At 38.4% G+C, this 10,936-nt stretch overlaps 1 protein-coding gene across 1 annotated transcript; it reads right to left on the minus strand.

Annotated features, from left to right (window-relative positions):
• Positions 1 to 778: 778 nt before the first annotated feature.
• LOC148573078 (uncharacterized) lies at positions 779 to 5,880 on the minus strand. Its single transcript, XM_088505661.1, has 3 exons — positions 5,360 to 5,880; positions 4,736 to 4,984; positions 779 to 1,028 (listed from the first exon to the last, which is right to left on the minus strand). The coding sequence occupies exons 1-3, from the start codon at positions 5,878 to 5,880 to the stop codon at positions 779 to 781; spliced, it is 1,020 nt and encodes a 339-aa protein (XP_088361787.1).
• Between the last annotated feature and the right edge of the window lie 5,056 nt (positions 5,881 to 10,936).

A 10,936-nucleotide genomic window follows, 5' to 3' on the forward strand; every position in this document is an offset into this window, starting at 1 on the left:
TTTGAATATGAGATCCAATAGGAGCAATAAGAGGAGGAGGAGTAGGATCAGGAAGAGTCTTAACTGAGAAAGAAGGATCCAAGTCCGACTTGGAGGGGGATGAGAGGTCACCTGATTTACCAGCCTCTTTCAATTGAATAACTCGGGCAGCAGCATTCTTTTTTGCTTGACAGAGAGTTTTCAGAGTATTCGACACACTAGTCATCCTTGTTGAAAAACCAAACATCAAAGTCGGATTACATAAACATAATAAGTACCAACAAAAAGGTATCTACAAAATGCAAAGAAAGAACTACCTATCTCAGTATGCATGTAGCTCGGCTTTCCTATCAGAAACTTTTTGGTATCAAGGTTAGGAGCTCGGCCCCAATACTCTTGGAACAAGGCCACTACACACTCCTCTACCTCGTCTAAATCTTTAAGATTGTATTTAATGATAGTGGGGACTTCCTCCCAGTATAGACTAAAATAATCTTTGAAATCATGAAAAGAATCATTAAAAATGGAAAATACTTTCCTTCCTTGAACAACTCCAAAGGAGATCCAACCCTGTTTCTTAGAACTGAATGGTTTAGTAAGTTGAAATAAATAAAAGAAAACTTTGGAGGTTAAGGGAAGGACGAGTTCTCGGCATATCAGCTGGTAAATTTTCAGAAAGCCCCAAGAATTGGGATGGAGTTGAGAAGGAGCAACTTTGCAAAGATGGAGAATTTCATATTCAAAATCAGGGAAAAAAAGGGAGACTCACCCCCAACCTAGTAAAAAAGCATTCATACATCTAAATGAAATGACGTTCCGACTTGTCAAGTCGAGGAAAATAGATTTGCTCTTCAGGATCAGCAACTACAATCTCATACTTATCCTCATCTCCCCAATCTCTATACAGCCTATATTGTCTATGAAATGTTTTGGCATACTCATTATCAATTACAGCGACAGCAGAAAGCACAGTAATATCTACCCAGTCTAAGTTGGTTGGAACCTTAGAAGACATTATGAGTACTACTAAGCAAGAAATAAAGCTAAACCTTCAATATAGCAAAAGAAAATCATCACTACAAGTCAAAAAATTAGGTACAACAACACATGACATTCAAATTAGTCCGCAAGAGGTCAGGTCATCTTCAAAAACACAAAAGCCTTTCATAATTCTTAAAACCTCTTGTGAACCTAGCAAACAAACCACATTACCAAAGATTGACATGGCGCTCTTCTCAAGAGACAAAAAATGACACCATTTGGGGCACCACAGAGTCAAACCCCATATTCAACATACAAATTTATAGCAAAGGAATAAATTTATTAAGAAAAGAAAAAGAACGAAGAAATGCCAAACAAAGGAACATCAACAAGAAACCATTACCATTTCTTCACACAAACATAAAAAATGATGATACCAAAAGCACATTACAAAGATACAGAAAACAAAATGAAAGATGGAAGACTAACCTTGAATGAGTGCCAAATGAAAGAACACACGTAACAACAAACACACAAACGATCCAAATTTCTCAAAAAAGCACGAGCGGGAATCCAAAGCAAGAATTTTAAGATGGAGAAATCTTGAAAGCAAAAGGGTCACAACAAAGAAAGTGAAAGCTTTGAGAGAAAATGAAGAGAAAACGATTCAGAAGAAGCAAAAAGAAGAAAGAAAGAAAAGGGTTGAGTATTTATAAGATTCAAGGAGCATAATGATAAATTCATCCCCTTCGTTTATGACGAGCACGATTACCCAAGTAACCGTTCAAAAACGTGTAAATGATTACAAAAGACGCAACGTTTCGGGTTAATAAAAAATATATCGAGTACCGACCTAAGCCTTCGAAAGGCGGTATACCCAATGTGATGCACCGATGTAACACCCTAATTAGCCTAAGCCTTACCTCATGTCGTAAAGTAAAGGATAATTAAAGATCACGACAATTATAAGGCTTATACAATAATATATATAGAAAGAGATAGTAATTCTAGAAGCCCGATGAAGAAATAAGCTCAAAAACAGAGTTACAAAAGCGCAAAACGTTCACACGAAGCTACAAGCTTAAAGGCACAAGATATAGATACAGTCATAAAGGATAACAAGGCATATATAGATATACGAGTATAATAGTCAAAAAATACTAGCCTCAGCCCGCAGAGTTTAGGCCGACTAATTATATACAAACATAACAGAGTTCGGAAAGTTAAAACAGCATATACAATATCTCTCTCAAAGTTAGCCTTTAAGGCAAATATAGATACAAAAGCGAGAGTACTAAAACAAAAGGGTTAACCACCAAAACACTCTCGAATTATTCAAATGCTGACAAAAATACACCCAAATTTTATTATCGACAAAAATGCCTTCAAATAATTTAAAAACACAACAACAATACCTAACAGTAAATATATATTTTCAAAAAATACCTTAGAGATTAAATTTTGATGCAATTTTTTTCAAGCATGATTATAAAAATAATATATTATTATACATAAAAATTGGTGATTTTTTGTTAAGTATATAATTTTTTTATAATTATTTTTGTTAACAACCAATAATATTTTTAAAAAATTACAAAATAATATATAATTAACAAAAAATTACCAAATTTTAAGAATAATAATATCTTATTTTTTTAATTATGCTTGCAAAAAATTGCATCAAAATTCAATCTCTAATGTATATTTTGAGAAATACATATTTAATGTTAGTTTTTTTGCAAGATTATCTAACATTAAATATGTATTTATCAAAAAATATATTAGAGATTAAATTTTGATACAATTTTTTTCAAGAATGATTAATAAAATGAGATATTAGTATCCTTAAAATTTGGTGATTTTTCGTTGTGTATATATTTTATTTGTAATTTTTTTGTTAACAATTAATAATACTTTTAAAAAATCATAAAAAAATATATACTTAGAAAAAAGGGTAAAAAATCCTAATAAGCCAAGGCAAGAAATGTGTAACGTAAATACGCCAAACTGAAAATCGTTTCAGCAATAAGCCAAACGTAATTTTTATGTAATTCGTACCAGGGTGGTTCGAATTAGGTGGAGAGGAACTTTCAATGTAATTCGAACCAATGTGGTTCGAACTACTACCCAACGTAATTCGAACTAACCTAGTTTGAACTATAGCCAATTGTGCAACGTTTGTAATTCGAACCAAGCTGGTTCGAATTACCCTTGGTGTGCTCCTTCATAAATCGAACCAAGCTGGTTCGAATTAGGAGTGATTCGGCTATATAAGGAGTTCGAATCACCCTCATTCGAACTATTTTTCCTTCCTCCTACCCCACCAAATCTCAGAGAAAACGACCCAGATTCTCTCCGAGGAAGACCTGAACGGAATACTCTGCTGATGGGGACGATCCGGCACGGTTATATCGCTTGGACGGAGTCGCTCATATAGCCGGGGTCATCAACGACGAGGTTAGTACGGAATTTTTTTTTATTCTAGCGGTATTTGTGACTTAGTGGTTTTGCATGTGGGTTAGATGGTGGTTTATGTTAGTGGTTTATGTAGGTGGTTTATGTGAGGGGATTATGTTGGTGGTTTATGTTAGCGGTTTAAGTTAGCGGTTTAAGTTAGTGGTTTAAGTTAGTGGTTTATGTTAGTGGTTTAGGTTGGTGGTTTAGGGTAGTGGTTTATGTTAGTGGTTTAAGTTAGTGGTTTCTGTTAGTGGTTTATGTTGGTGGTTTATGTTACCGGTTTTTGTGAGTGGTTTATGCAAGCGGTTTACGTGAGTGGTTTAGGGTAGGTGGTTTTCGTTAGTGGTTTTATGTTGGTGATTTGTTTGACTTGTTTGATGGTAGTTGTTTTACGCTACCTATTTTATGTAAACCGGTTTAGTTAAGTTGTTTCTTGTTAGTGGATCTCGTTAAGCTGGTTTATGTTAGCGGTTTAGTTTTGCGGTTTATGGGTTTGTTTTCCAGTTGCTTATCTTTCATGTAATGTTATGCGGTTTTACTTAGCAGAATGGTTTGTTGATGATTTATCGTGTAGCTTACGTTTGTGGTTGGTTTTTAAGCTGGTTCTAACTATGCGGTTCATTTCATGCGCAGCCCCAGCGATGCATTAGGAGCATGCGGCGGCAGCAGAGCATGCGACTTAATGACAGATACGTTCCGTACTTGCAGATGGCAGGTCTATACCATCTTGCAAGGTTGAACGACCGATGGTTCCGGCTAGACGAGGCCCTTGTCAGTGCATTCGTTGAGCGATAGCGTCCCGAGATGCACACGTTTCATATGCCGTTCGGAGAGTGCACGATCACACTCCAGGACGTGGCATACCAGCTGGGTTGCCAGTGGACGGCCGTTACATGAGCGGGTGCCTATCAGAGTTCCATATATAGCGTCTTTGCCCTTGAAGGTAAGGGCAAAGTTAGCCGCTACGTGTCGTATGCAGAATGCACGGTACGCAGATGGCGGTAACCAACCTCCGTCAGGGGCCTCAAGCGCAGCCTTGATGCCGTTGTGCCTGTCCGATATAACCAGCAGACCGGGCTGCGGGGTCACGTGCTCTCGAAGGTGCGAGAGAAAGAATGTCCAGGACTCTGCATTCTCACCCTCCACTAGGGCGAATGCGACAGGTAGAATGTTGGAGTTCCCGTCCTGTGCAATCGCGATGAGCAACGTTCCCCCATACTTCCCATACAGATGTGTGCCGTCAATGCTGACTAGCGGCTTGCAATGACGGAATGCCTCGATGCACGGAGGGAAAGTCCAGAAAAGTCTGTGGAAATACGCTTGAGACTCGTCCACCTGTCCTCCAACTCGAACCGGGCTCGTCCTGAGGACCGCAACACTTCCAGGCATCGTCAGCTGGACACCCAACACCCACCTAGGGATGTCGTTGTATGACTCATCCCAGTCACCGTAGATGAGGGCAATAGCCTTCTGCTTTCCCATCCATACCCTCCTGTAAGTCGGCCTAAAACCAAAGTGCGCTGCCGTGGCATTTAGGAGCACCTTTATGCTCACGGATGCGTCAGCCCTAACCATTGGCATAATGAACGCCGAAATCACATGATAATCCAAACTCCTGTGGTCGCTCGAGATGGATGTGGCTAGGCAAGTGTGAGGTCCGTTGTACCGTTTGACCTCCCAAACCCCCTTGCGCTTCCGGAGACTCAGTCGAATCAACCATGTGCACCCATTCCCAAACTCGGAACACTTGCCCACATACCTGCGGTGATCGGACTCCAGCACCTTGTACTGTACCCCTCGCCGGATGCTGTAACTCTTCACACTTAACAGGGCCTCGTCTTTATCCTGGAATTGCTGACCAACCTGGAACTCTGTCAGACCAGCAATCCCTTCCGCATCTCTAGCTCTGAATCCAACAGCGTGCCCTAAAACTCCCTCATGCCTCATGGCGTCCAAGTCCAACGAGGAAAAATGTGGTGGATACTGCTGTGTGCCAGAGCTAGAACCACCGCCCGCCAATGCAGGACCAGTCGCTCCAACCTCGTCGCCGTTGTCATCCTCAATCGTATCCGGCTCGACGTCGTCCTCATCTACATCACCCAAGACTCCGTCTCCGACGCCAACCGGTGGAACGCCCTCTAAAGCGTTCGGCAGAATATCAAAGGATCCTGCCTCGTTGCCTACGCCATCATTCAGATCAACAGCAAAAGACGGGGAGGCGACAAGTTGGACCGCTGGCTCGTACACTGGGACGGAGGAAGAAGCCACGGCAGCCCTGGAACTGGAACCAGCTGCCGTGGCTACACTAGTGGTATTCCGGTTCGAACCCCCTGAGCTGGACACCACATCAATCAGCTTTGCCAGCAATTCTGGTGTCCTCACCTCCGGAAACTGCCTCCGACAAAGAAACATTACTTGCAGGTCCTCATCACTACCAATCGTGAGACAATCATACTTCACCATATCGTGCAGGATTGTGACTGGAATGCGATAGAAAAACTTCTTAACCCGCTTCGCACCTTCCAGGCCAAGTTTCATCAGCACAGATCTAACAAGGTCATCATAGCTTGTCGTTGGATTCACGACAATACAGAGAGGATCTTTATCTGTGAACTTCACTCCGGAACGAGTTTTCCTCTTAATGGATCCTCTGTGGTGAACCAGAACAACAAAACTCTCCTCACTAGCCATCTTACTCCATCTAATGAGACCAACTCACGCTTAGAACGGTTATATAGAGGTCTCTCTCCCACTAATTCGAACCGGCCCGATTCGAATTATGGTTTGTGTAATTCGAACCAGCCCGGTTCGAATTACTGAGGCCGGACTCTCTCTATAATTCGAACCACCCTGGTTCGAACTATGTACAGCCAAGGTTCGAACCTACCTGGTTCGATTTATGAAGAAAATTTAGGTAGTAGTTCGAACCACATTGGTTTGAATTACATTGAAAGTTCCTCTCCACCTAATTCGAACCACCCTGGTTCGAATTACTAAGGTTCGTAGTTCGAACCACCCTGGTTCGTAGTTCGAACCACGAATTACATAAAAATTACGTTTGGCTTATTGCTGAAACGATTTTCAGTTTGGCGTATTTACGTTACACATTTCTTGCCTTGGCTTATTAGGGTTTTTTACCCTAGAAAAAAATTATCACATTTTAAGAATAATAATATCTCATTTTTTAATTATTTTTATAAAAAATCACATCAAAATTCAATCTCTAAGGCATTTTTTGAAAATATATATTTACTGTTGGGTATTGTTGTTATGTTTTTAAATTATTTAAAGGTATTTTTGTCGATAGTAAAATTCGAGTGCATTTCTGTCAGCGTTTGAATAATTCGGGAGCATTTTTTGTGTTTAACCCAAAACAAAATATCCAAAAGATGATAAGGATCCTCCGCTCTGTCACCATCACGCAACTCACCGAGGTGGGTTACGACCTGCATCTGAAAAACAACAATAGAATATGGTATAAGAACCGGAGATTCTTAGTATGTTAACAGTGCCCAGTAATGTAAGATATAAGGCTCCGGGATACCAGAGACAATCCTAGAATTTCACATCAAGCATAAGATTCAACTTATACAGCAATTAAATAAATCCTTAAATCGGTCATCTAACTTAGGGGATTTCTAGTCTAACATTTACATCGCTGTCCCACAGTCTTTGCTAGCCTAACCACCATGTGATCTCATCGCCACCGTCTTCCAAACCTCCTCAATCCCAGTAGAAAAACACAAGTAATAGCAATACAAGTAAAACACAAGTATAATCATGTATATCAAGTAAGTCAAGAAGCAATTAAGCATGTTATACAATTAAGCAAACAATGCAAGTCGACAAAGCAAGAAAACATATAGAATATGCACATGATGAATGCCTGTCCTATTTGGCTGTGATATCACATTGTCAGTTCAACTGCCAACCCAGGCACATTCCCATGGGAATGTCGCCTTTCGGTCACGAATATAAATGGGAACCCCACATGGATAGTGCCCGGCTCACTTTCCCAAGAATATAGTGCCCGACTCACTTTACCAGGATATAGTTTCCGACACACTCTTGTGACTCAAAAGGATGCGAGCGGGATACTTAGCCACAGACCTCGCATCTCAACGTAAACGGGATAAACCATCGTCCTTACATTGCCGTCGCGACCTCGACAAGCGGGATTAACCACCGTCCTTCCCAAGCACATAGCGTCTCAACAGTATCAGTAATTTTTCAGAATTTATTCTTAGTACTCAGTAAAGTCATCATTAACCCCGAGTCCTGGACTCATTTCAAACATCATAAGTCCATAATTCCACAACTTGTTACCTTAAACATCATTACAGTACTCCTCCATCTCACTCAACTAATCCATCCTCAATACTCCAAAAACATAAGTCTCCATCTTCTAAATTCATATAAAAATTCACTAAATTAAGTCACTAACTCATCTTTAGTAATAATAGGACCTAATTACTAGATAGTATTCTTAAACGGTACTTAAAGAAAATTAGAAAGCTAGAGAACTTTTGAAAACGAAGAAAAATTATTTTTTTCAGCAAAACAGGGGTTTCGCGTAAGCAATCCCCTGTTTCGCATATGCATGCTGTTGAAAATAGGTGGTCGCGTATACAACCCCCTACCCGCGTACGCGAGTGTCCCAACCTGAATGGGTTGCTCGCGTCGCGTGTTAAGTGTTTGCATACGCAAGGGTCAAAATTCTGATAGTTTGTGTACGCATGCAGTGCCCCGTACGCGAGATGCCCAACCCAAATGGAATGATCGCATCGCGTGCACTGTGTCGCGTACGCAACCCTCACCGAACTTTGAAAATTTTTCAAATTACAGAATTTCAGTTTTAAATACCAAACTTTAAACGTTCATAACTTCCTCTACAAAACTCTATTTTTCTCAAACTTTATATCATTTTAAAGCTCTTGAAATAACCTTTAATTTAAAACAAATATCATCAAATTTCAAGGTTTAAGGATCAAGTTATGATCCGCCAAAGTTCATCAAAAATAAAGTTTTATAAATTCAGCAAGGTTCTCTAAATCTCAAAACTTTACAACCAAAACCAATTCATAAGCTTTCAAAGTCACACCAAAACTCACCCTTCATACTCAACCACATCTATATATTGCATCACTTATCAGTTCATTTTCTCCATCATTTTCACACCTTATTTATCATTCAATTCACCAATTCTTCAATCAATCTAAACAACCTTATTCATCGATAATAATCCATTCATACAAGCATCATTTATCATTTTTCATTATCACATTAACATTCCACCACAATTATATCTCAACCATTCCATTTATTCAACTTCTATCAACATGCATATAACACAATCACAATTCAAACAATCAAATATTCATTTCAATCCTATCCTATAATCTACTAGCCTAAGTGTCTAGAAATATTACATATTACATAGAGAAAACTGAAACCATACCTTGGCCGATTTCCAATATGTACCACACACTAAATTGAGTTTAAATCAAGCCTCCAAGGATCAACCAATCCACCAATCAACTCCAACAAGCATCAACAATCAAAATTTTCAAGTTATACACATTAATTTACCACAAATCAATACCTAGGATTTCTAAATACACAATTTCACAAGGATAAAGAGTTTCTTACCTTTTCTGATGGTGTTTAGGGGACAAACCACCAATAGTCCAACTTTAGATACCACCTAATCAATTGAAAACACAAAATCTACTCAATATTCAAACTTAAAATTTTGAATTTATTAGGGATGAAATCTGAGCAAAGATTTTCAAAAATCTTACCTTTTTGGTTAGATGAAACTAACGGGCTCGACGAGAGCTTCGCGTAACTACTGACGGCATGCGAATCGGAGTATCATAACTCAAGTTATGGCCACCGGAAGTGGAGAACGAATAGTGATACTCTCTTCTCCCTCTCTTCTCACTTGTGCAACTGTGTTTGTGTTGTTTTGTATAGTGAATGAGCTGAATGCTCATTAAAGAAGGGTTTTATGTGTTGGGTTTGGGCCCAACTTGGGTTCGGTCCAACCCGTTAGTGTTTTTAGCCTGTTGGGCCAAACTTTTAAAATTAGTATCTGATTTTTAACTTTAATTATTTTCCTAAATTTTTCTACAGTTTTTGCTGATCTCATACAGTACCGAACAAATTTAAGCCGGTACTGCTGGCTAATTTACCGATACGCATTTTTATGCAATTTTTCACAGAAAATTACATTTTCCAACTCAGAAAAATCTACTGAGTCCAAATATCATATTTAAATTTTATAATTAATATTATAAATTTTTGGAATCTATTTTGGGTAATTAAATTATTTAATTAAGCGGTTAATTAATTGTGGTTCTTACAACTGACACCACAAGAGATTAGTTCGACTTGTAAATGCTTGAGTCCGACCTAATGAAAATCGGTCTCAAGCAGAGGCATTGTTCATATTTTGGCCCAAAACACAGCCAAATCCAAAATGAATCAAGCAACATAGCCAGGCCCAAAATGAATCAAGCCCAATCTACATATATCACCTAGACCAACACCTACCCGACCTCGTACAGGTCGGTCATCATTACGACGTAAGTTTAGCCCTACTTATTTAAATAAGTAACTAACTTCTACTATCTCTCCTATCCATCTAGAAGGGATGTCTCAACAAACTCTCTACTAAAAGGAAGTAACTAATCCACCGCCAAATGTGGGACTACTCAAAAATTAGTTATTGATTCTACATCTACGGTTATAAATACCCTAACATTCTCAAGTATACTTTAAACCCAATCTACTAAAAAATCTGTTTAAATCCTTATTAACTTAAGTATCAGAGTCTCTTACAAGTATCACTCCCACTTTCTCAAGAGGAAATTGTACGACGATATTTCAATACCATCCGAAATCAAACGCTGTCAGAGAATTTAAATCTCATGTTCAGTAGGGGTGTTCAAATTCAAACCGATCCAAATTAAACCGCTTATCCAATCCAATCCAAACCGAAAACCAATTAAAACCGTATTAATTCGGATTTGATTGGATTCTATTTTTTGCAAACCGCTGGATTGGATCGGATTTCGGATCTACTTTCCATAACCGATCCAATCCAATCCAAACCGCACAATGTGCTATAATATTATTATTTTATTATTATATTTACAATTATACTTATAACATGTTCAATTTGTTATACAACTTTATATTATTCATGTATTATTATTATTTAATAAATATTTTATGTCCAAAATATTATTTATTTATTTATTTTAACTAACTTATAATTTTATTTCTATTGTTATGTTATTGTTGGTTTCTTAAAATATTGTTGAGACTTGTTATGTCATTGTTGATTATTTAAAATTTAATGTTGCGACTTGTTATATGTATTTGATTTTTTTAATTTACAAAGCCGCAAATCCAATCCAATCCAAACCGCTTGAAATTGGATCGGATCGGATCGGATTTTTTTCTAAAAGTCATCCAATCCAAACCGCACCGCAAGTACAATTAATGTTCGGAT

Source organism: Arachis ipaensis, chromosome B2 (assembly GCF_059453495.1).
Source record: "Arachis ipaensis isolate K30076 ecotype BB chromosome B2, ASM5945349v1, whole genome shotgun sequence".
NCBI classification, from domain to species: domain Eukaryota; kingdom Viridiplantae; phylum Streptophyta; class Magnoliopsida; order Fabales; family Fabaceae; genus Arachis; species Arachis ipaensis.

What these genes read in the sequence shown, in the direction of transcription:
- LOC148573078 (XM_088505661.1), bottom strand. Translation starts at nt 5,880, where the DNA reads ATGGTGAAGTATGATTGTCTCACGATTGGTAGTGATGAGGACCTGCAA. An exon ending in TTGGACTTGGACGCCATGAG is followed by an intron (nt 4,985 to 5,359) that starts GCATGAGGGAGT and finishes GCCAATGGTTAG; the next exon opens with GGCTGACGCATCCGTGAGCA. An exon ending in CAGGTGGACGAGTCTCAAGC is followed by an intron (nt 1,029 to 4,735) that starts GTATTTCCACAG and finishes GCTATATTGAAG; the next exon opens with GTTTAGCTTTATTTCTTGCT.